This window comes from Acomys russatus, chromosome 13 (genome assembly GCF_903995435.1).
Source record: "Acomys russatus chromosome 13, mAcoRus1.1, whole genome shotgun sequence".
Taxonomy (NCBI): Eukaryota; Metazoa; Chordata; class Mammalia; order Rodentia; family Muridae; genus Acomys; species Acomys russatus.
In genome coordinates this window covers 50,372,096-50,398,336 of record NC_067149.1, presented here as the reverse complement: position 1 = coordinate 50,398,336, position 26,241 = coordinate 50,372,096, and the positions used below count along the sequence as shown (strand labels likewise).

Here is a 26,241-nt window from a genome sequence, read left to right as displayed (position 1 = left end):
TCCAGTAAGGAAGCTGGTGGTGGCTACTCCTGCTGCAGAACCACTACAGAACCACTTGGGTCCCGAGAAATTGATTCAGGAGGTAGCAAGATGCCCCTCCCTTGAAATTGCAACTGGAAGAAGTAAGGGAAAGTTTTGTCTGTCTGTTTTAAATGTATAAATGTATGTGGCCACCACATGTTTGTTTCTGACTGGTCTTAAATGTATGACTTTACAGTGTTCTGTATGTCTTGGTTACAGATTCTAAATCACTGGGTATGGTTAAAATCTATAACGCCTGCAACAAAAAAGTTAACTTAAAACATAGCTCAGTGTTAGAGCCATTCTGGGCAGCAACATGTGACACGAGGCAAACGAGGAAACAGGCCCCCAAAGATACTTTAAAATTGGGATAAGATTTTTATATAATTCCTACCGCATCTTAAAAAACCAGCTTTTTAAAAAAGGAAGTATTAAAGCTGCACCTCCATGAATTTATATACAAGAACTTTTTTCCCCCTGGCAGCCAAACTTCGTAACATAAAAGTGACCCACTTGGTACTGATTTTTGAAACACTAAATTGTTGACAGTGTTAAAACTTGATTTTTGCCTTCTAAAAATTATGGTTGTGCTCTGTGTCTTCAGTCTTTAAAATGGTACTTTATTTTGATATTGGAAAAAAAAAAAAAAAAAAAAAACACCCAGTTGAGAGATTCTTAAACTTTTTTAAAGAAAGTTTTGCAGAAGATTAAAAAAAAAAAAACCCTGGATGTTTTAAAAAACAGCTTTTAAAAATATTTTAACTTATAAAGCTATGAGACACTTTAAAGTTTATCAGATATTTTAGTGTAATGTCTTTATCAGGGTGTGGTCTTGATTTTAGTGTAATGTCTTTATCAGGGTATGGTCTTGATAAACAGCAGACTGCAAATTAGGACCACTGCTAAACTCCTGAGACTGAAAAGCAGTGATGGTGAGTGGTAGAGTGGAAGGGGCCTATTGAGAATGGGTACTCACTGTCACAGACGATCCAAGCCTCCTTGGAATTGCTGGTCTCTCTCTGCTCCCATGGTGATGAGGGGCACTGCCACAAAGTGTTAACTCCTTTTGGGCACTGCACATTATCTATCCACATGGGCCTGGATGCTGTCTTGCCTGAAGGTGTAGGTTTCACGGTTCCATTGTCTGCACAGCCCAGCTGACGGCACACCACCCCCACAGTGGTTGGAGACATATTGCTGCTGCCAATAGTGCCCCATGTACCATTGTAGAACACTTCCAGGAGACCTGTACAGGTCTCTCCCTGGGCTTCATTGGTTAGCCTCAGAGACATGAACTCTGGGGGAAAAGAAGAATTGGTAGTTTTACAACTTCTCTGAAGAAAAAACGCTTTCTAATGTAGAAACAACTGTAATAGATATAATGTGTCAATTCCTAGTAACTTGTTAGTAACATCTGAACAAACCAACAGATCTTAGTAAAACGTCGTATTAGTTTTTACATACCACCAGGCTTTGGCTGTCTAATCTGGAGTTTCCTACTCAGGGATCTCATTTGAACACTGTTAGTGCTCTAAGACATTTGTGAGAGTCAATCAAAGCCCCTGAGTTCTTTTCAGTGACACAATTCTCCCTAAGTTACTGTAATTTAAACCAGACAAGTCTTATTCTATTCTTGCTTGGGTTTCATTGACACATAAACTATGTATTTCAGGAGTATGGTGTGAGGTCTCGGTGTCTGTCCATTCCATTCTATGATCAAGTACGGTCGGTCTTAGGAGCATGCGACATCTCAGCCGCTTAGTGTTGGTATGGGGGTTGGAGCAATGTCTTTGATAGTTAACATTTAAGGAGACACAGGCATTAAAACCAGTGTTTTATTTCTGATATACAACTGTTTCATTTCACTACTGTACCAAGTCATTCTACTGTTTTCCTTAACACACTGCAACTGGGGGCATTTTTCTGGTTCATGAAAGTCTCTGAATCTTGTTATGTGTACAAAGCAAGATCAACGTCCTCTTTATGGTAAATTATGCCAGCTGGCAAGTAAAACTCATTTATCTGTTTTTAAGACTTATTTAAATATGGGAATTACATCCTTTCTTTGTAAATGCTACATAGAATTTATTTTATTTTATTTTTTTAAGTCTACCTTATTTATACTATAACTATCAAGTGAGCTATTGAACATAATATCCAGCTCTACATGTATTTATAAAAGCATGTCACTATTAACATTTTTGTGCTATCCAATGCATGAGCTTGTACCAACATGTTAAGCAAAAGCTTTGGGGCTCTGACTCTGGAAATAATTGAACAGACCAGCGCGGGTATACTTCAGGTTGACATTCACTGTTATTTTCTCCTTAGTCATTTTAAATGCAAGTGTGACCAGAACTTACCTGAGCAGATAACGCCTGCATCCTCCTTGTGCCTGCAGTTATGGCGCCCCCAGCCGTGTGAGTGGCACTGCCAAATATGAGATTCTTGCCCTTGGCAGTTGATCTCGTCCAGCCAGATACTCCCTGTTCCTTCTCCAAAGTGAGCAGAACCAGTGGCATTAATAGCCACGCCACAGTCCAGCTGCTTGCACACGATGTTGGCATCAATCAGATCCCAGCTGTCATCACAGATGGTGCCCCAGGAGCCCTCGTGATAGACCTCTACTCTCCCAGCACAGCGACCACCTCCACCTACCAAACGAAGCTGACCACTCGCTGGAAAGAGAAATGAAGATAGTGATGAAGCACACTTTTAAAAGGTTTGAGGTCATTTTCGTCGATTGATCACAGATTCTCACCTATGCAGGGAACGTCACTTTCCTTCGGAATGGTAGAGCTCGTTGTTTGGACCGAAGATGATGACGTACATGGCAACAGTATCTGGGATTTATTTCCTGAAAACACCAAACATTGCAGGTGCGTTAGACACAAAGGATGAAGAGTTCCGCAGATGAGATGAGAGAAAACATGACTTTAGAAAGAGGAAGGAGCATGCCTATAATCCCAGCACTCAGGGAGGCAGAGGCAGGAGGATGTTTCTGAGTTAGAGGCCAGCCTGGTCTACAAAGCAAGTCCAGGGCAGCCAAGGCTACACAGAGAGACCCTGTCTTGAAAAACAAAAAATGAAAACAAAAGCAAAAGCAAAAGTAAAAATGAAAACGAAAACCAAGCCAAACCAAAAAGAACAAAAGAGGAAGAAGAAGGTGGAGGGATCACGAGAATGGTGTAATCCCTGAACAGCACACCACAAAAGCTGTCAGATCTCTTTCCCTGCCCTAGCCCGTGCCAGTGCCACAGGAGCAGTCAAAATGGTAGCTCCTGTAAGGGCGATGTCGCCTCCTTAGCGTGCTGCCACTGTGAGACGCTACTGTGGGAGCTGTCCACAGTGTCTGCGCGTTTCTCACCTCAGCCTGCTGCCCGGAGAGACTAACAGAGGAGCTATCTACTGTGGCGGCATCTCCTCGTTAGTCTCTGCCGGCTATCCAAGGCGACTCAAACTGCCAGGAAAGACCATGGATTCCTGTTGTATACTTTGTAAGCTTTGTACACCCTCAAGGCAGGAAAATGGCCAGGCCCCCATACCTGTGGAGCTCCAGCAGCCTGGCCCCTCTGTTTCCAGCATCTATTACTGTCACAAAGGCCATTTCCAGCCCCTCAATAGACCCTCCCTCAGATTAGGCTAATTTTAGGTGAAAAGTCTGAACAAAAAGCCACCAATCTCTGAGCAGGAAAACCCACCAATCCCTGAGCCCCCCCAAGTTTAGGACTTGAAATCCCATCAATCCTCCCTGTGGAAATCTCTGCCCTGAAAAGTTCTGCGCGCCCTTAAAAAACCCTATATAAAGGCTGTGTCTGTTCAGTTTCTTGCAGCCATTCCTGAGTTTGTCTCTCGTCTCTCTGGATGCTTCCCTTCAATACGTTTCTTTTATGAGATTTGCTACCTAGTGTGACTCTCATCAGAAGAAGCCAAGAAACAATAAAGTGAAAAAGAGAAGTGATGAAGTGGAGCGGGGGGTGGGGGGCCGAGGCGCCTGAGCTCCTGAGCTCAGCTGGGGAGACCCTCCCCTAGGAGCTGCTGCCTCTGATGAGGAGGCCTCTTCTCAGAGCCTTGCGGTTCCTTGGCTCCCATGTCTCAGGATGCCCTTCCAATCCAAGCAGGAGGAACAATAGGTGAGCCACTTGGAAATGAAACAAAGGCTTTGAGAAAGCTGAGGCCACAGTAAGGCAGTGGTTTTCAACATGTGAATCTTGGCCCCAGGGGGAGAGGGGAGCAAAAAACCCCACAAAAACACAAAACAAACAAACAAACAAACAAAAAACACCCATTCACAGGGGGTGGAATATCAGATAACCTGCACATCATATATTTACATTATAATTTACAATAGTAGCAAAATTGCACTTATGAATGGGAATAATTTTATGGTGTGTGGTTGGTTCACCACAACATGAGGAACTGCATTAAAGCGTTACAGCAGTAGAAAGGTCGAGAACCGCTGTAGCGAGCACTAGACAGAAATAAGGTTGATGAAAATTAAGCTCACTTACTCTCTAATAGAACAAACGAAGTTGCTATTCTAACACATGTCTCAAAAATCCCCCAAATAGACCATTTCCTTTTCTTTTGCTTCATCCTGGACTCAGGCCCACCTGATTCTAAAACACACCACTGTGGAGAGGCTCATCATTGGCTCTGCCCTTCCTTCTCTCACCTGAGCATATTACAGACGCCACTTGCCCCTCGGAACACGTCGGCGCACCCAGAGCAGTCACGAGGCAGTCTCCTATATGCTGTTCAGTCCCAGTGCAGTGAAACATGTGCCTCCAGACCTGACCAGCTCCTTTCCCAAAATGTGCTCCTCCTGGAGTAGAACGAGCAACTCCACAGCCAAGCTGCTGACATAAGACATGGGCATCCTCGATGTCCCAGTGAGAATTGCAGAGGGACCCCCAGGCTCCAAGCACATTGATCTCTACTCTTCCCTCACAGGAGGACTTGCCATCTGCCAGGCGGATTTCCGTGTATCCTGGAAAGAGACATGGCTTTAGAAAAGACATCTGTGACTCCCTAACTCTGTCTCGTTTACTGAATAGGAGCAAAGGGAAGACGTTTTCTGCGGCTTACTTGAGCAGACTATGCTGACATCCCTGCTGTGGGTACAAGTTCCTTCCAGAGGGGGCGCCAGAGAGCACAGCGAAAGATGGGATTCATCCCCAGTACACTGGAATTCTTCAGCCCAGATCTGTCCACTTCCTTCTCCAAAATGTGCTCCCCCTAGTATAGAGATGACTGTTCCACATTCTTTTTCCCTGCACACCACGCTGGCAGCTTCCAGAGACAAGTCAAAATCACAGATGGAGCCCCACGTGTCGCCGTGTTTCACTTCCACGCGACCAGAGCATGGAATTTCTGATCCAACCAGTCTGGGTTCTCTGTGACCTGAAATAATAATAATTCTGTGAGAGGTACAATTTCCACATTTTCACTTATGATGGGACTAAGAGCCTGGATTCTCCTGGATTTTTGGACTGTACTGAGTATAGCAAATTGTGGATCTCACATTTCTCAATGAATCTGTCCTTCTAAGAAAATTCTAGAGCTTTGGTTTTTGAAGAAAACTAAGATCAGCACTGCTTTTCCCCCCTCACTTGCATTTGTTCATTAAACACAGTTTGTTCACAGTTTGTTTGGGCTCTTTTGGTCAGCCCAACACTTGCCACAGTCTGAAGTCTACACCAGCCTCATCAACATCTGCACATAGGTTTTCAGTATATTTCCAACTTGAACACTGGACAAACATCAGGCATTTAAGAGTGCGACACTTGGTATCTGCAACTTTCCTGTCCTTTTCCCATTTCTTTCTGACAAGGCTTTATCACAATGCTTTGTAGACACACAGACCTGTGCGTGCTCTGCCACTCCCCACACAACACTCTCTGCCCCATCTGCTCTGCCATCAGGAAGGGCAAACAGTACTACACCAGGCCTGTAGATATGGTGCCTTCAGGACCAAGAGAAAAAAAAATAAACCTGTGTGTCACTCAGCATAGCTGGCCTTTAGGATGTAAACAAAAGAGATGCCAAGCAACAAGAAGTGGAAGTCACATTGGGATGTGCCCCTTGTCAGGCCAAGAGACTTAGCTACCAAGACAAGCGAGGGCTTCCTTGAACACCAGGAACCATTTGAGCTTCTTGAAAACACAAACTACTTCAAATTCACTTCTTCTTCTTCTTCTTCTTCTTCTTCTTCTTCTTCTTCTTCTTCTTCTTCTTCTTCTTCTTCTTCTTCTTCTTCTTCTTGTAAGATTTATTTATTGTGTATACAGAGTTTTGCCTGCATGTAATGCCTGCATGCCAGTAGAGGGCATCAGATCTCATTATAGATAGTTGTGAGCCACCATGTGGTTGCTGGGAATTGAACTTAGGACCTTTGGAAGAGCAGGCAGTGCTCTTAAGCTCCGAGCTATCTCTCCAGCCCTCAAATTCACTCCTTAAAAAAAAAACAAACAACAGAAATACATTTGAGGTTGGATCTTCTAAAGAGTACACATCCTTCGCAGATGCCTATGTGAAAATTTGATGCTGCCCTTGGCATGGTACAGATGGACAGACAGACAGCCCTTAAGTCGTTGCACCATTCATACTTTCTATGTTTTCTTAAGATCTTGTGTCTTTTACCTTATACTAAAATAGCTCTGAAAATGTCCCAGGTGTGACTATTTTCTGCATTAGAAACACAAATAGAATGTCTCAGCATGCCAACATTTCACCATTAAATATGAGAAGGAGAACCTACTGATTTCTAAATGCAGATCAAGTTTAAAACAAACAATGCTATATGCAAATAATCGAGTTTTGAACTGGAAAGTCCTTAACTTCTTGTTGAGTTGGACAAGCATAAAGTCTCCCTCAGATGCCACTGGATAGTATGTACACAGTCCTCTTGGACAGACCTTTAAGTCAAAGCACTTTCTGAGATCAAGCCAAACTAGATTTCTTGTAGCTTGTGGGTTATTCATATGCTGCCATTTCAAATGAAATTAAACACAACCAGAAGAAAGCAAAACCAAGCCAAATGTGTGTTCTTCCTTGGTGGAACTGTTGTGTGCTTGAAAACAAAACCTTTCTGTATACATTCTCTCTGCTCCCCAATCCTAAAGCATTTGAGTTTGAGACTGAATGGAAAATCTTGCACCCAAACTTGTGGGGGGGGCTCCATTTTTTTTCAGCCTTGATTTTGTGAATCTGTTAGGTTGCTTTTGTTAGGTCACATATTCCATGTTTATGGTCAGAATACTGGGGTCTTATCTTCTTCTTAACAATCATATGGCTTCATTAATTTCTATATGAGAGTCATTAAATACAATTTTGTGCGTGGATTTGGCTTTTTTGATTAGCAACTTAAGTTTTAGTCTGCCAAAGTAACTGAATCAGCATATATCCCTTCTCTTAAAAACCTGAATTAAGAACACGTATAAGAACAACAATTTAGGACTTTCTTCTTTTGTCACTAAAGCATAGGATACACACAAAGAAGGATAAATGACCATTATTTAAAACACCCTGTGTGTCCTGTCTTTCAGTTGGGTTGCTCATAAAATGCAGCCAAAGCAGAAGATGAAATCGGTTCTCCTTAAAACAAAAGCGGCAAGCCTAGCAGCAGGGTAGCCCTCAGGCCTTTCAGTCAGCCATAAGGTTTCAAATGGTCTTAAGTCAGAGGTCAACAATGCCAGGCAGAAGCTGGCGTCAGCACCTATCAATGTGCCTTTTGACATCAGCTTGGGATAGCATTCACTCACTAACTTTGAGAAGAGCTGTGGTCAGCCTCAAGTGTGCACCGTGGCACCCAGCTCTTTATGTGTGCTGTCAACCTAAACTGAAGTCCTTATGAGTGTATAGTAAATGCTTTCCCTACTGAGCCATCTTGCCAGACCCCCAATACATTGTTAGTTGAAGGATAACTCATAGTCTATCAGTATATGACATATGATAATACAGGCACATGATGTGTTTCAAGTACGTACTGCTTTTAGAAAAATACTGCAATCAGAATTATTTTAAAAATAAAACCCAGAGGGCTGGAGGGATATCTCAGAGGTTAAGAACACTTGCTGCTCTTCCTGAGGCCATGGGTTCAATTCCCAGCAACCACATGGCAGCTCATAACCATCTATAATGAGATCTGGTGCCTTCTTCTGGTGTGCAGGTGTACATGTAGACAGAACACAGTATACATAGCAAATAAGTAAATCTTTTTTAAAATGTTGCAAGGAATAGGTTTTAAAAAATGCCAATTCTATGACTAATACAGGCAGTGCACCTACATATCCTGATTTATAAGGTTGGAAAAAAAAAAGAACATAAAAAGTAAACCATGGCCATGGCATCTGCCTGCCGTATTCTTGGAATTAAGTTGCTTCCTAGCAAATGAATTGAAGCTCTCACCTGAGCAGGTAACTTGGGCTTCTTCATAGTGATCACAGGAAAGGCCGCCCCACTGCCAGTTTCTGCATTGCCAAAGAGAAGTTTCATTCCCCATACAAGTGCCAGGGAAGAGCCATGTATTTGTCGCCTCCTTGGTTTTGGAGTAGGTCTTAGCCTGTGTTTGAAGTGCAGACCCACATCCAAGCTGTCTACAAACCACGTCCGCGTCTGTCAGTTTCCAGCCTCGGCTACACATCTTCCCTACCAGCTTCTGAATCTCCACCTCCACAGTCCCAGCACAGCGACTGCCTCCACCTACAAGTCTCAGTTCCAGATCTGATCCATCTGCAGAAGAAACAGAAGCAGAGTCTGAGGGAGCCCAGGCAGGGCAGCTCCTGAGAGACTACTACCTCCTTTGTAGACACCGAGGCGTTGGGTGCAGTGCTTTCCCCAGTGCCTAGTGCTTGCTGGCTTGTTTCTTGGCATTCCTGAGGATCAACCCTAGGCCCTTTCAACTAGGGAAGGATTGTATGCCTGGTGCCTCTTTATACTTTCTTTTGCTTCTAGTTTTGAAATGGTGTCTCAGTAAGTTGCCCAGAATGTATTTGAGTTTGCCATCTCCTGCCCTCATCTCTCTACTAAGTGGCTTGGATTATAGGCCTGTGCCACCATACCCTATTTTGGCTTACCTGTTTACTGAGACTTTAATAAACAAGTGCTGCCTGTGAATTCTGTTATAAATGAGTGAGTTCACCCAGAAGCAAAAAGAGACAAATGGTATATACTCACTTATATCAAAACACTAGTCCAAGGGATACGTACCATGTAAAACTTTACTTACCAAGAAAGTGGGTCAGAGGAGAGGACATCCTATTGAGACTTTAGGCAAGAGTAGCATGGAAGAATAGGGAAATAGTAGGACCCACAGGGTCCTGGAAACCTACAGGACAGGCAGATCTGGGTCTTGGGGTCCTTCTCAAACTAAGGCACCAGCCAAGGAGAATATAGGCAGTAAACTTCGAACCCCTTCCAAGACCTAGCCGACGAACAGGATATTCTCCACCGTTGAGTGGAGAGCGAGATCTGACTCTCACACGAACTCTGGTGCCCCTTTTCTGACCATGTCCCCTGAATGGGGAGGCCTGGCGGCACTCAGAGGAAGGATAGCAAGTTACCAAGAAGAGACTCGATATTCTAAGAGCATATATAGGGGGAGGAGGTCTCCCTCAATCACAGACATAGGGGAGGGGAGAAGGGGAGAAGTGGGAGGGAGGGAAGAATGGGAGGAAACAGGGGAAGGGCTCACAATCGAGATGTAATATGAATAAAATAATAAAATGGAAAAAAATGGTATATAGTTCTTAAGGACTTAACATGTTAATTACTTATGCACGCCCATGTGTGTGGCACACACCTCCACTGCTCCATCATAGTCCCTTAAATACTAAGTCTCTGAACTCCACATGGATTTAGAATTGAAAGCGTGATTCCAGAAAGTGCTCCTAACAATACAGAGAACGGAGTCAAGTATTCCCCCTATGGAAGACTGTGTCAAAGCCTTCACAGCCGTGAAGAGATTCTCAACAATGAATTAATTATTTCCACCACTCAAAACTCACACCTATTTCTATTTCTAGTGAACACAGATTCTTCCCCACCTTTGATTTGCTCTTTGTTGTGACTTACCAGAACAAGTCACCCCAGCATCTTCTCTGTGATGACAGTAATGCTTTCCCCACTCTGGGTGTTTACATTCCCAAAGAGCTGCTTCATGTCCTTTGCAGGCAATATTGTCAAGCCAAATTGGTCCAGACCCCTCACTGGCATTAACTCGACCAGTGGCAGTGATGGCAGTTGGACACCCCAGTTGCTTACACACCACAGAGGCATCATGGACATCCCAGCTATCATCACACACAGTCCCCCATTCTCCTTGGAATCTCACTTCCAGTCTTCCTGAACATCTGGACATTCCATCTGTCAGTCTCAGGCTCAGATCTGCTCCCTCTGTAACAGCAACAAATAACAAGCCAGTGAAATGGAAATAAAAATAAGGTGATGAAGAACTAGCTCTAGCTGAGCTAGAGGAGGGGGTGGAGGGATGGATAGAGGCGGTGGTTCTATAGCTCTGTCGCGAGTCGCTACAGGTAGAAGGAGGCAAGGACTTTTTATCACACGGTATTTTCTTTGGGAAGTGTCTTAGAGATTTGTCAAGAGTCAGTTTTGTTCCTGTTTGGCCAGCACAAGTGGTATTAGAACCTACTCTGTTTGTGCTTAGGTTTTTCACTTCCTACACCAGATTGGGTAAATATCTGGCATCTGCTTTCACTGTTAACTACATGATCTCTTACACTACCCATCTTGTGCTGCGCACCTTGCCCCTTTGTGAGTACCTGTGGTGGCTTGAATGAGAATCCTCCTCCACAGGCTCAGGTGTTAGAACATTTGGTCCCTAGTTAGAGGCACTGTTTGGGGTGGTTTAGGAGGTGTGGTCTATTCAGCATCTGGCCCTGGGTCCCACGCCAATTGGGTTGGTCCAGCCACTGCTTGCCTCCAGATGAGAGTAGAGAGACCTCTAGGTCAAAGGTCCAAGGTCCCGTTTCTTGTTCTGGGACAGTGGCCTGGGGCACTAAGCCAGGTTCCCAGTTCCTCTGGAGGAGGTGGAATTTGAGTTTTCCATGGAGTGGTACAGTTTAGCTCTTTCAGAATGAGATTGCAGGTCTCAGATAGCAGTGGAGACTCAGGAACCCCACAAGCCTATGACGATACCAACGTATGACAGCTCCTTGCTTGAGCTCCTGTCCTAAGCACAGCAGAGGAAACAGGCAAATGTGTGAAACCAGCTAGCATGCAGGTCTGATGAGATGCAGGTGCTGTGGTACCTCACTGGGGGTCAGCACCAAGCTATCAGTGGTGGCAGAGCAGGCCCAAGTGGCTGCAAAGGCATCCAGAGGTGGTCTCCTGCCTTTCCCTCCACCCTCAGAATAAATGGAGGCTCAGATGATCTTGGTGGAAAAAAGACAAGCAAGAGAGAAAGCACCCAAGTATGCCAGCCAGCCTTTATTTATAAACCTTGGGCAGTAGGGAGGGGTTTTGAGGGCGAATGTATTGAATCACTAGGGCTAAGGGTGCCAGGACACTTAATCTACATACATTGGTACAGTACCTCATTTACATGCAGTAACACAGGGACCTATCACCAGAAAGAAAATACAGTACTTAATTATCCTATGGGTGAGGGAATTACTTCTAGGTACTATTAGAGGTCATTTGCTGGAAGCTAGGATCTCCTCAGTAGGAAAGGGTCTTGCCTGTAATCTTAGTTGAGGGCTATGTGACACTCCTTACAAAATCTGGGGTTACCAGATCAGGTAGAGTGGGAACCCCACTGAGCAAAAGGGGGTCCACCTTCATAGACAGAGTACAAAAATGGGTATACAGAGAAGACTTCGGCCTTATCCAGCAGTCCCACAGCACTATTCCTAGCTGCCAGTCTGCTTTGTCCTTGCCCTTTAAAGATGTGGGTGCTCAGCTTGCTGCTCCACTCACCATGTCTACCTGTTGTCATGCTTCCCCCACTGTGATGGTGAGGGACACCTGTCTCTCTGGACCCTTAAGCACAAAGAAACCCTTCCTGCCACAGATTGCTTCGGTCGTGGCGTTTCAACTCCAGTGGAGAAATAACTACTAGAATACCTTCTTAGTTTATAGGCACAGCAGAGGGGAAGGAACTGACTAACCCTCTCCTTCCACTTCAATAACCAACACCACTTAAAGAACCCTCCTTGATTCTGAAGAAAATCCTGTGATTAAACACAAGCCTACAGACTGGGTCCCTGTATGAATATTAAAGTCACCAGGCCAAAGCAGGACTTGCTTATGGGAGGCCTGAGCCTTTGGGAGGTGCTGATGTACTGGCACGTTGATTTTTATCATTTAATTCTACGGATGTGAGCTAATGGTTTGGGAGGGAGTAGGTCAATGTGACTAATGAAGAGGATGATAGAGGATGGTGATGATGGTGGTTGTTTTTAAACCAAACTCAGAAAGACAAATATCGATTGTTATTTCTATTACGGTTCCTAGACATATACAGTTATATGTTTGTGATATTTCTATATTTGTATATCTATCTGTCTATCATCTATCTATCTATCTATCTATCTATCTATCTATCTATCTATCTTCATCATCATCTCCTATCATCTAATTATTTTTCTACCTATCATCTATTTATATATATATCATCTATTTATCTATCTACCTATCTATCATCTATCGATCTGTCTGTCCACCATCTATCTATCTACCTATGTATCATCTTTCTGTCATCTATCTATGGATCTATCATATATCTACCTATCACCTATCTATTATCTATCCATCATCTATCTACCTATCTGTCTATTATTTATCTCTCTACCTATCTATCATCTATCTGTCTGTCTATCATCTACTATCTGTCTATCTGTCTATCTATCTATCTATCTATCTATCTATCTATCTATCTATCCATCTCCTCTCTCTCTCTCTCATTTATCTATGTATCTATCATCTACCTACCTACCTACCTATCATCTGTCTGTCTGTCTATCAATCAATCAATCTATCATCTGTATCATATGTCTACTTATGTATAAATTACTTGAAAGTAGGAATAAAACAGTTGAAAAGGACAGAAAGTACTTAATGTGAGGGAGAAAGACATGGAAAGGATAAGGGGTTATGAGGAGGAAATGCACCCAATATATAATATTCACCTGGACAAAAGCTTTAAAATATTTGCTATACGGTCAGTAGTATATGCACTATGTATGTGCAGTGCCCTTGGAGATTAGGGAAAGGGACCAGATTTTGTGGAATTGGAGTTGCAGGCAGTTGTGAATCACCATATGGGTGCTGAGAACTGAACCCCAGCCTTCTTCTGCAAAAGTGGGAAGGACTCTCTTAATTAATGAGCCATCTCTCCAGCACCTCCGTCGCACCCTACAACTATTGCAATGTCCTGATTTCAGTTAGGGATGGAGTTGATACCCAAAATGAGAAAGTAATGAGGAGATAGAGGCTGACTCCATTATGCTCTCAAGAACTTGGCCTTATGATTCTGGTACCCCTTTCTTTTGTCTGTCACAGAGGACAGAAGCCTGAAGCTGTCCTCACCTAAGCAAATCACTGCGACATCCTCACTATGGTCACAGTTATGCTTTCCCCATCCTCGGTGTTTGCAGTCCCAGAGAGCTGATTCATTCCCACTGCAGGCCAGGTCGTCAAGCCAGATTGGTCCAGAACCAGCTTCAAATTTAGCTGAGCCAGAGAAACTAATGGCACTTCCACATCCAAGCTGTTTACAAACCACAGAAGCATGATCTTTGCTGAAGTTGTCATCGCACACTGTTCCCCACTTTCCCTGGAACTTCACTTCTACTCTTCCTAAACACCGGTTGGCTCCATTCACCAGTCTCATCTCCACATTGGATCCATCTACAGAAAAGACCGAGGTAAGGAAGTGAAATTCATTCACAAGCAATTAATCATTTAGGGTTTCCCAGATAGTTGGAATTTGATGCCACTTTAATAAAATTAGCGGTTGACTTTTAGATGTGCCCATCTCCACATATCAGAGAAATTTGACGTGTTAAGATCCAATGAACAATAATGATTTTCCTCTACATCTACTCTCCAGGGAAATTGTGTTATGGATCAGAACACTCTTTAGTATAGAAAATACTGGTATGACTTATTATTAACTAAAAGAAAGAAAGAAAGAAAGCAGAAAAAAAAAAAAAGAAAATTGGTCCTCTAATCAAGTTGTTGAAAATGAGAAAATAGTCATTTACCAAATGCTTAGATTCTTTATTTTAACTATTTTATAGTCAAAAAGTTCTAAGAATGAATAATTCATGTTGAATTTGAAATTAAGAAAATATCAAAATGCCTAAATAAACACACCAGTTTTCAAAATACTATGTGCTATCAAATTCTTAAAAATTACAGAAAAATATTATTTCAATTTTATGAATCAAAGTTTGTTTTCTCCCCAAGGCATTTAGTATCATTTTTAGCAGAAAAAAAAGGACTTCTTTCTTTCTTTCTTTCTTTCTTTCTTTCTTTCTTTCTTTCTTTCTTTCTTCCTTTCTCTTTCTGCAGCAAAATTTGTTCCTCATGACATGAGTTTCTGTAAGGAGTAAAATACACAAAGAAGGGAGACTTTGGTAGAAATCCAGGGACACTGGAGAAGGTACAGTTGGACAAAGTGCTTAGAAGCACTTTCTTGACCAAGACATTAAATCTTATGAGCCCTAAACTCCAACCAAGGACCCCAACTTAACAAGGCTTGTTTTCATTATGGGCAATTAATAATTATAAGAGGTCACAATCAAAGTACACATAGGTGCATCACATGCCATATATTATTGAATCCTTACAAGTTTAAACACTGTGCTATCATTGTTAATCCACTTCGTGCATCAAGAGCATGAGACTCAGTGGCTGGATGTAGCACCGAGCACAGAGAAAGACAGCAGAGCTAGGACACGAGTGGGTACAGAGGCTGGGGGAGTGGCCTGGCACCAGCTTTCTGCTGTTAAGTGTGCCAAGAGGTAGACTCTCTGAAGACGAAGCAGGGGTCAGGATGAAGGACCTCGCAAATACAGATAGCAGAGCCCTACGAGTCTAACGAATCCTCGAGTGGCCATCAGCTCTGGTGTAACTCTTTATGACGTACGAAAATAAGAGCAGAAGCTGCCACACCTAAGCCATAGTTGGATATTAACCCTGTATACAGGTAAGAGCCTGAAAATTTTTCTTATAGTTTTGATATTCATTGCAAATGCTATGTTTGTTATACCATCATGACGATTAATAATAAAATAAATAAAGAGAAGGAGATGAAGATGGCTGAGTCCATCGGGTAACGAAAGATGGGGGTCCATGAAGAAACTAACATTTTCAGCTTTTGTTATATACCAGAAACCATGCAGAGAGCTTTGCCTGTCTTATCATTGAGTTATCAGATGCTTAGAAAGATGAAATGATTTTGCTAGAAGTCATAGCATTAGTGGGCGACTGTGCTAGAACCCAGCCCAGAGACAGACACTGGGAACCGAATCAGCACTGTGCGCATGGGGATTTGCTTTGATGTAGGCAAGCCTTACCTGAGCAGGTCACTCCAACATCTTGTTGGTGGGTACAGTTATGCTTTCCCCACCCCTCATGTTTGCAGTCCCAGAGAAACGACTCATTTCCTGTACAAGAAACCTTATCCATCCAGATGTCCCCAGAGCCTGCACTGGAGTTAGCCCATCCAAGGGCTTTAATAGAAGTCGGGCATCCTAGCTGCTGGCAAACCACAGAAACCTCATTCGTGCTCCAGCCGTTACTGCACACTGTCCCCCATTTCTCATGGATCTTAAGTTCCACTCTCCCACTACAGTTGTTTTCACCACCAGTCAGTCTTAGTTCCTTTTTCATTCCTCCTGCAATAACAAGTTAATACAGGCAAACGATGGTCAAATGGAGTCCAGAGAGCATGATACATTTTTTTTTAGATTACTTACATGTGATTTTGAGTTAGGGTTGAGACCCATCCTGACCCCACTGTGCTACAATAGGAGAATGCTATTTCATAGAGTCCAGTTAGAATTATTAGCACTACAGGCTTCAAGCGGAACGATGGCAAACTGGGAAAGTTAACAGCATAGTACCATACGGGATTTTAATTGTATGGCTGGGTATCCTTAAGAGTGGCAATTTATACCATCTAAAACAAGATGCACAGAGTGTTACAGGATGAACTATGTATGTTTCTTCCTATTGTGAACTCAATAGAAATAAAGTTGATAGTGACTGTGTGGGGATGGTAAAAACCCGTTGAAGGGAATTAAACACCATTTTTTACATTTATGTTAAATTGCATGGATTTTCACACATAGTTTGAAGTCTACTAAAACTAGTCTTCAAACGCGGAAATGGAGAGAGCTGTTTTCCTATTATCTTCTATCACAAAATAAATATTTCCCCCCTCCCTTCCTCAGATTCTCTGGGCTGCTTATTTTGCTGTTCTGTTGGCTTAACGCAGGAACGCGGTGGGCCTACCAGCCAGGCTTCTGGGTATGCACTTCTTAAAATGTAAAGCACAGGCTTTGAATTTATGAAAGTTTTCCTGGGACTCCCTTTTGTCCCAATAACTCCAAGCTATCTTCTTTTTCCTTTCAGTCTGCCACATACTATTTTCAGTCTTTATGTGACACGGGACTTTTCTATGAGGGAAGACCATACTAATAATTTTGTGCCTGCTGGTTAGAATATTATTGTGTGCCTTTACCACCCAGTTCTTCAGCTCCACAGAGGATGGGTTTTTAGAGGCTACTTAACATACAGGGGAATTGTGATTTGGTTTGACAATTTATATCAGAGAAGGCCAAGGCTGTACGTAAATTTGACAAAATACTCACCGGGAGAATTAGTGACAGCCGAGACATTGACAAGTGAGGTCACAGCTAGGATGAAGAAACCTATATGAAAAATTCTTTTATAACCTGTGAAACAAAGGAGAGAAGTGAGGTTTGCTATCGAGAGAAGGAAAGGTTCAGAGTTTGGGGGTCTGGTAAAGGCTAAACAAAACAAAACAAAACAAACAAACAAACAAAAAACCAAAAACTAAAAAAACAAAAAACAAGTGCCTTCCTTCAAAGTGGAAGGCAATGGGAAAGATAGAGACCCAGACTCTCAGTGCCAGGGGACGAGCTTGGAAAGAACATGGGCTTATATGCAGCCCGGCAGTGGGGTATGAGAACACTGGGTGTGAAAGCAAAATTTAAAGGCAGGTCTTAAGCCTGCATGGTCGAAAGGGACATCAATAAAACTAGATGTGGGGCCTGTTCTCTGTATATTAGGACAGGCTTCTGAGTTTTCTGTCCCTCTACCTTCCCAAGCATCAATTGTGCATGCCCTCAACCCCATGTCTGCCTGGCTCACACAGTTAGATAATAAGTTTCATGATAGAATGGCTGTTATTTCTCATGTTCACAACTGTGCCAACAACAGTACCTGCTAAATAGCGTTTTCAACAGTGTGACAAACAGTCTACTTGACGTCCAAAATACCCAAATGCTAATCTTATCATCTCCATACACTGCACAAAACACATTTAGTGCTTTTACAGCTCTTAGCTCCTCAATGACCACCATTCAACACTCATATAAAACTGCAGGATGATTTTAGCCAGTCCATGCACATGATGAAGTAGAGTTTTGCACTGAGTTGGTTTTCCAAATTACCTGTTGGAAGTCAACTTTTAATCAGTATAGATTCCTGCACTTTTTCTCTCCTAACAACTCTTGTTTCATACTCAGGACACTTTTCTTTATTTCAGATTCCGACTTGATTTCCCCTCAGCAATTCTACAAAGTTAATGCACACATTGTACCCTTCCTTACGATTTCAGTTTGGGACCTATAGCCAACGGAAAACACTTCCATAGGACCCCAGCGCCCCTTTCTATTCCTTGCTCTCCTATGCCAATCACAGCCATTTGCTGTCAGAACGTCTTTTAACCACACTAAAGGATAAATGTAAATGAGACACATTTACCAGGAGATCCAGAGTCTTCAAGAAGAACCATTCCGTGCCTGCCCATTCCAAAGTTTTATGATTTCGATGGCTTTTGGGTCTTCTGGTACTATTTCATGGATGTGTTCTCTGTAGAAAGTGGACAGCCACGGAGAAAAATAATCCTCTCACTCTTAAGAAAGCAAAGGTTCCAGAATGAAGGAGGAGTCAACCTTAAAGGGAGAGTCGTCGTCTTCCCCTCCCACTTTGGGACACAAACCAACCAAAAGATTTTTCTTTTTGCTTTTTCTTCAAAAAAAATATTTTTAAAATTATATTTAGTCACTTTACACCCAGACCATAGCCACCTCCATCCTCTCCTCCCAGTCCTGACCTCCCTCCATATTCCCCTCCCCTACTCCTCAGAAAAGGGGAAACCTCCACTAACAACCCACCACAGCACCTCAAGTCTCACTGAACGCATCCTCTTCCACTCGGCCAGGCAAGGCATCCCTGGAAGGGGGTCATGATCGAAAAGCAGGCCACGGAGTCCATGTCAGAGGCAGCCCCTGCTTCCCTTACTAGGGGAGCTCGATGAAGACTAAGCAGCCCATTGGCCACACATGTGTAGGGAACCTAGGTCCAGTTCATAACCAAATGAAAATTTAACACTTTCCATAGATTTACAAAAACTAGGGAGTGTATTCATTCACATGTTGCCCTTGATTGGTTATTTTTAACGAATTGATTGATTAATCTATCCCTAGGGGCATTGCAGGTATGATTGCTGCATCACATGTAGATCAGTAAGCATCAGAGAGGAAAGAGGCTATGTCTATGTTCAGTGTTCTGACCTGTGAACATCTGAATGATTAGTAGCCAAACACTCCCTAAAAAACAAGTCTGAGATGACCACCAGTTTGCTGTGCAGGCCTGGATGGGCTCCCAGGGTGAAGAACCAGCCAGAGACTAAAGAGCCCTGCCTGGGACCATGGGTTCTGGGAAGGAGTGAGCCTAAGACAGATGGGGCCACTTGTGTGGAGCCAAATGAGGAGTGAGCCATGAGGCCTGGACAGGGAGCTAGCCTGAGATGACCACTAGTCCATTGCTGTGCAAATCTGAGGGACAGATGATGCCTGAGATGACCCATGCCCAGTGCCATAATGCACGAGCAGGGTGTAGCATTCCTGAGACAACCCCAGACACTCAGAGACCCTGGGCACCTCTAAGAGGAGTAAGTGAGTGGTGGACAAATGGAGATGAGTTCCAGCGAGGTTCCAGTATCGTCAGTGTAGCAGAAACCAGAGGCCTCATATCAGACTAATGACTTATTGCAATGAACATTTGCAAGTAAATTAGTGTGGACAAAAGTATACACTACAGTCTCCACAATGAGATTTTCTTTTTCTCTGGAGGGAAGATTATAAGGGTGCATGGTGGGTATGAGGGTGGGGGAAATGAGTGGGGTCAGGGCATGGTGTGAAATTCAGAAAAAATTTAAAAAACTAATTGATTAATTCTTATGTTATATGTGTTTACCTGTTTGTGTGTGGGTACCCACAGAGTCCAGAAAAGTACATTGGAGTTCCCAGAACTGGAGTTACTGAAGGTTGAGAAGCACCACGTGGGTGCTGGGAACAGAACTTGGTCCTCTACAGAAGCGGCAAGTGCTCTTAATGGCTAAGCCATCTCCTATTTTTAGTTTTTGAAATTTATTTTATTCCTTTTTTTTTCAGTGCTGGAAATCTAACACGAGTCCTTGTAGGTACTAGGCAAGTGTTTTCTATTGAGCTATTCCTCTAGCCCTTGAGTTTTTTTTTTTTATTACATACACACACATGAATATTAGTAATGGTGACATAGTTAAACTACGTGAAATCATTAAAACACACAAAAGAAGGTGTTTTGTCATTATTTGCACCTTTGACATTACTTCCATAGTAGAACATTTCTATTGGGTGGCCATGTGCATGTGTTATACAGGCAGCCTTTGCACTTCCTATCTAATGGATGGAACACATCAATAGATTTGTCATGTGTTATACAGGCAGCCTTTGCACTTCCTATCTAATGGATGGAACACATCAATAGATTTGTCATGTGTTATACAGGCAGCCTTTGAACTTCCTATCTAACGGATGGAACACATCAATAGATTGGTCAAGAGTGTAATGGCTCCACAAAGGAAGAGTCAAGGTCTTACAGTGTAGCACTCAAACTGGCCTGGGACTCACTATGGCATCACCCCAGACAAAGACTCTGTCCTTGAAAATGCTTCACCTTCTATCTCAGAGATGTCTTTACTCAGACACTTAAGCTGTCACTTAAGGACAGTCTCTCCTAACATACATCTTGAATACAAGACATCTTTCCCCCTTCTTTTGATATTAAAATTATACTATATTTAAAAATATGCTACATTATTTAATTTTCTGGGCATACTTCTTATTCTATGATAAACCATGTACTTTATGTTGCCATGGAAATCTGGCAGAGTTTATTGAAATGAGCCGAGGCTATGGATTTCCTCAGGAGTTCTCTGCCAGCATCAGTGTTGTGACTCCTTACAGAAGAGTCTCGTGCTGCCTCAGTTTCCCTTCAGCTTTCCAGCAGGACCACCACAACCATGTTCTACTGACAGTACAGATACCGTCTAGTACCTGATGGCCTTCTCAGACCAATGTCAAAGGCCAAATAATGTACTATTTTTAATGAAACAAGCACACAATTAATCTAAACAGGGAAGGATAACAGATTGATCCTTGCTTGGTTACTAGCCATGGAAATGTGGGTTTGTGCTATCCAGAATACCTCATACTTTGGTGTATTAATCTGAACAAACACAGGAATAGGTATGAGAGATGAGCCAAACAACAAAGATTCCTGTCAATCACAATCTTCCATCAGAGTGTTTTAAATCCAGAGGTAGCTCACTTATCCTTGTGTCTACTGATGGCATAGTGCGGCACTTGGTTGAAAAACAGGTTCAGAACACTCAGCATATGCCTAAGAAGATGCCTCACCATTGTTACCACTATCAGAGTTGGCATCTAGTGGCCAAACCAAGATGTCTCACTTGCCTTGAACATTGGCCAAACTGTCTAACAAACTTTATTCATCTCAATTAGAATTGTTGAAGTCGAGGCATCATGAGATAGATTCCATGAATGTTCTGTCATTTTTTCTTTTCTTGACGCATTAATGCCTTGCCTATAATCACATCAGTGTAGACAGATAGAGTGAAGCCCCTGGGTAAGCTGGTATCCTGACTAGTCAAAGAAGTGAGTTCAAGAGACTCTGCCTCAAGGTGAAGAGCTATTGAGAAAGACACCTAACAGTAGTCTCAGGTGACCACATGCCTACAAACTCATGTACATGCACACCTACACACACTTGCACATGAAAACATGCACACATGTCATAAGCACATATATGAAAAAAGCAAAAAAAAAATTTCAATGAAAAGGAGAGAAGGATAACCAGAGAGGATTGTCTTCAGCAGAATGGCAGAGCAGGAGTTCTCTAGTGTCTCCTGGATCCACAGAAATCTCTTCTGAATCTAACCAGAGGCAAGATCCACTACCCTAAATATCCCATAGCTTTGGATGCAAGCTTTGATGCTTCTTCAGCCAGCAAGATGAACGACTCTGAATCATTCCACAAGCATGTGGAGCTCTCTGCAGAACTTCCCTGAGTCTGTCATTTCTATCATGGCTCCCACATTATTGTGAGATGCTTCTCAGTTGACTTGTTCTGATATTGTCAGAAAATATTGCAAATATGGGTAGGCCCACCAGGGATCATTACAAATGAAGAATGTAGGTGAATCTCACAGCAACTAATACACCTCGGTATGAGCTAGAATGTCCTGAGCTAAGTGCCTGTGATGGTGCTTCTGGAATCTGAGACAGGCTTTCTGTAGAAAGATGGTTATAGAAAAGTTCAGGCTGTGCACTACAGAATAAATATTTACACATTTCATGTTCAGATGCCCTTCTATGATTACAAAGACCAAGAACATTAAAAAACAAACAAACAAACAAACAAACAAACAAACAAACAAACAAAGAAGTCCCCCAAGAGAACAGAACAAGGTGACAGTGACCAGCACAAAAGCTTTGGGGATGATTGATCAGCCTAACAATTCAAAAATAACTGCTTATGCAAAGTTCAGTGTGCTTCAAGAAATCACAAGCAATTCAGAAAGTTATCAGAGAAATTTAATAGGGGCTGATATAACTTTAAAAAGTCAAACAGACCCTAATTTACGATGCCCATATCTCAGCCTCGTGAATGATGGGGTTATTGTATCCCCAGTTCAGTGCTTTCTTTTGTTTTTGTTTTAGGCTCTACCAATTAATGAATAAATTGTCCCTGTAGCTCTCTAGTTTTCTGCTTTGTTGCAGTCTAGGGAGAATAGTCAGTAGACTTGGTTATCCCATGTGGTAGATCAGAGCTCCTTTTTTTTTTTTTTTCAATTTTATCAACTGTTATTTCTTTATCATTCTAGAAACTTCTTCATCCCCACAGAAACATCCCAGAGCAATGTCGTCAGCCTTAGCTAATTCAGTGCTGACCTTACTCTCAGGCTATTTCCCTTTAATATCCCAGTGTGCTGAATTTAAGTTTAGGCTGCATACTTGCTAATCCAGCTATTTATGTAGAATCTATAAACGTGGATGTTGGCATATATAACATATGCTTATTACATATAAATTTTTGATTACTGTCTGCTTCCTGACAGAAAGTTGACTTTGATTCCCGAACTTGATAATTTTTTGTTTTTTGCCTGATTCTAGTAATTGGAGTTCTGCTTTGTTCATGTGCTTATGACAAAGTCTTTGTCAAGTACCAGTTCCAGGAATTGTTGTATCATATGGTCTGCTTGGATTTCAGTTGCTGACTTGACTGTCCCCCTGTATCAATGCCTGCTATCAGATTGGAGACCCTCCCTTCCAACAATTATTTGCAGAGAAAGAACATAAACTGACAAAGAAGATACTGAAAATAAACACGCTATGATATGTTCAAAGTTCTTTCAGCAGTGACTAGAGTGTGTTAAAGTGCAAATGTTCAAAAGTAGACATAAACCACAAACTAAACAATAAACTTGTCCGTAAACAAAAACAATTGTCAGCAAGGATATACTTGATAGCATCTCCGGTGTTTAATTGTTATAGGAAAGAAATAAAACGTATGCACGTGCCATACATATTCCACCCCTAAATAATAACTGATTCAATTATATGTATTTGAAACATAAGAACAGGAAGTGTGGCTAATGCAAAATGTATCTTGATAGTATAAATGTACCAATTAAAGGTTGTGTGTCATTATTGATGAAGAGATGAGAGAATGCAAGAATTGAGAATGAATAAGTGAGTTTTCGTTAACTATGGTCAGGGACCTTTAACCCTTTCCCCATTTTATGTGGCTTCTGTCTGCTTAGTTGTGTCCTTTTCCCCAGTAGTGACCATTGTCCCAGAAAGGGAGGGACCCAGTGAAGGACAATGTGTGCTAGATTCTCACTCACACAACTTCTCCATCACTGAACACTTCATCATTCCTACTGATTCCAATTATACTGCAGTCTTGATGAGAAGTAACTACTTCGCTTTTTCTAACTCATCATTTTTTTTTTTTAAATGAGAATCCTGTATGCGGGTTTTCTATCCTTTCAGAAGTATTCTAACAGGAATATTGAAGATGGCAAGTTACTGTACTGACCACTGCAATTTCCAGGAATAAAGACAATAAGAATCTGAGTAAGGCATAGCATTTGAATAAAGAGAAGGCGTTTCCAGGAAGGAAGTAGGACGTGCCTTAAAACAATGTTAACCATTAGCTTGTTCCAGATTGAAAATTAAAGACAAGGAACATAATTGTTTTTAAAACATCTTTTTATTTATTCTTTGACAAATGTACACAATGAATGTGATCATATCCACTCCTAACTCACCCTCCTAGTACTGCCAAGACCCCCCCAACATAGCTCTTCCCCCTTCGACTCCCTCCCTCCCTTTCTCCCTCCCTCTCCCTCTCTCTCTCTCTGTCCCTCCCTCCCTCCCCACCCCCTCTGACCCATTGAGTCTAATTACTGTTGTCTGTTGGAATGTTGATTGATCTTGTTTGCTTGATCTTAGGCCGGTCACCACAGCCGCAGTGAGTTCATGGGTACCATGGTCATTTCACGAATGCTGAGGAGTTGAACTCAGGTCCTCATGCTGTGCAGCAAGCACTCTTATCTGTGCAGCCATCACCAGAGCCTTGCTTTTGTGTTTTCTTTGATAAAAGGCATATATATAGTCCAGTCTGGATTTGAACTATCTGCAGAGACAAGGATGACCTTGAATTAATTCTTGATCCTCTTGCCTCCAAATCGAGAATTCTGGGGTTACAGGCACGAACCTTACTTTTTTTTTAAATGAAAACATAATTTTAATCATTTTGAGTGGAATTGCTTTCTAGTATGGTAGTTCTCACCTAAACCTGAGCTTTTAAAAATATTAAACATTAAACAAAATATTAAATTATATTACCATTTAAATATACTTACAATGTAATTGATATATTATCTTAAATATAGTTCAAATGTTACTTTTATGTATAAGAATAAAACATGTATGCTGAGAAGACAATTGAATGTAAATATGAAACTATTTGGATATGAAATATAGGAAAAAACTAATAAACCAATTCTGAAGTTAAAATGTAAATATTTCACAAATATTGACATGTAAGCTCATTAATATATATTGATAATTTTACAGATATTTATTTATTAAATAAGTAGTAAAAAAATCCATGAAACTCTCAGAAGTTAAATAAAATGGTAGGTATAAGTAAGACTCTGCTATGAAAATTCCTAAGGAGAACCACAGGATGTAAGCATAAACATCTAGATATAAACATAAAAATAAACCCCAGAAGTTTTATAAAATTATAAAAACAAAATTTATACAAAACTAACACTCATTCAATATAGCAATTGTTTCTTAAGGCTGATAATTAATATTAAGTTCTGAATAAATTTTTAATTAACAAAAGAATATATGTTAATTTTCAAATCTTTATTGTAAAGGCATTTTATATCTATCACCTCATTTGGATTTTTTTTTTGAAACAAGGTTTCTCTGTGTAGCCCTGGCTGTTCTAGACTTGCTTTGTAGACCAGGCTGGCCTTGAACTTACAGAGATCCACCTGCTTCTGCCTCCGGAGTGCTGGGATAAAGAGTGTGTGCCACCACACTCGGCTTCCCTCATTTGAATCTTGCTCTAAGCTAATGTACAAATGTGTGCAAAAGGAACAAAATTTCCTATGGACATAATCATTTTTTCATTCTTCAGGTTAGTTAATATGGTTTAGTTAACTCATGCTAGCAACTGTGAGAAACATAAAATGTAGGACCTTTGTTCTCAAAGGTCTGAATGCTTTATTTGGAACTTGGATGATCATAAATAATATTGTTATATTATTATAATATTGAAATTATCCTCAGAAGTCAAAACAAATTTTAGTTCAGTAATGTTATAGAATCTCATTTTAAACAATTCCAGGAACAAATAAATTATATAAGGTTTTAGAAATTATATAAGTTTTAAAAACCTCAGAAGTATTTAACCTAAAGACATTATAAATTACCCTTTTCTAACATAGTTGATTTTCAACACATTTCTAAAGAGTTTTCTGGTCTATATGTTGGCTTTAGCAATGAAGTTATTCCGTGCTTCAACCTACACACAGCACTCAATTTTCAATCTGTTTATTTGTGGCATGACCATGCTATGTAACCCAGGCTAGACCCAAACTCACCACTCTCTTGCCCTAGCTCCCTGAGTCCTGGGACTGCAAGTGTATGCCAATAGCCCAGCTCTATTCCATCTATTCTAAATTTAGGAACTGAACATTTAAGTAGAAGGAAGAAAAGAGCTGTTCGTAAACATAGGCTGTTGTTGAAAGGGTAGATGTAGTAAATAGGGAAAGAATTACAAGAAAGGCAGAAGGAGATGAGCAGAGCGAGCTGACCAGATAAGGGACCCCATTTAGAACCTGAGGTAGAATCAGAAATAAGATGGGAACAGAAGCGTCCCGCGGCAGCAATAACGCAGAACTAAAGTGAATGGCATACATCTTGGTTTGGTAAAGCAAGGTGGTGCTGTCCTGTGCAAGAAGGCAGGTTGCTGGCGTGGACAGAGCATGCAGGAGGAGCAGGGACATTTCAGAGATCACCTCACTCCTCCAGAGCAACCAAGTCTGGAAAACAGTTATCGAGAGTTGCAAAG

The 26,241-nt window shown here is 41.7% G+C and overlaps 1 protein-coding gene and 1 non-coding gene across 2 annotated transcripts in view; one reads left to right on the top strand and one right to left on the bottom strand.

The window, feature by feature from the left end:
• The window catches only part of Cd163 (CD163 molecule), a 28,082-nt gene extending 9,898 nt beyond the window's left edge, over positions 1 to 18,184 (bottom strand). Inside the window, 11 exon segments of the mRNA XM_051155315.1 lie at positions 998 to 1,318; positions 2,385 to 2,699; positions 2,783 to 2,878; positions 4,697 to 5,011; positions 5,110 to 5,424; positions 8,431 to 8,754; positions 10,096 to 10,416; positions 13,570 to 13,890; positions 15,564 to 15,884; positions 16,863 to 16,949; positions 17,989 to 18,184. Of these exon segments, the coding sequence (XP_051011272.1) occupies positions 998 to 1,318; positions 2,385 to 2,699; positions 2,783 to 2,878; positions 4,697 to 5,011; positions 5,110 to 5,424; positions 8,431 to 8,754; positions 10,096 to 10,416; positions 13,570 to 13,890; positions 15,564 to 15,884; positions 16,863 to 16,949; positions 17,989 to 18,046 (2,794 nt within the window). The 5' untranslated portion in view covers positions 18,047 to 18,184.
• Positions 18,185 to 18,714: 530 nt separating this feature from the next.
• LOC127197782 (small nucleolar RNA SNORA17) lies at positions 18,715 to 18,846 on the top strand. The gene has a single exon (XR_007831747.1). It is a non-coding gene; the product is annotated as a small nucleolar RNA SNORA17 (small nucleolar RNA).
• Positions 18,847 to 26,241: the final 7,395 nt, after the last annotated feature.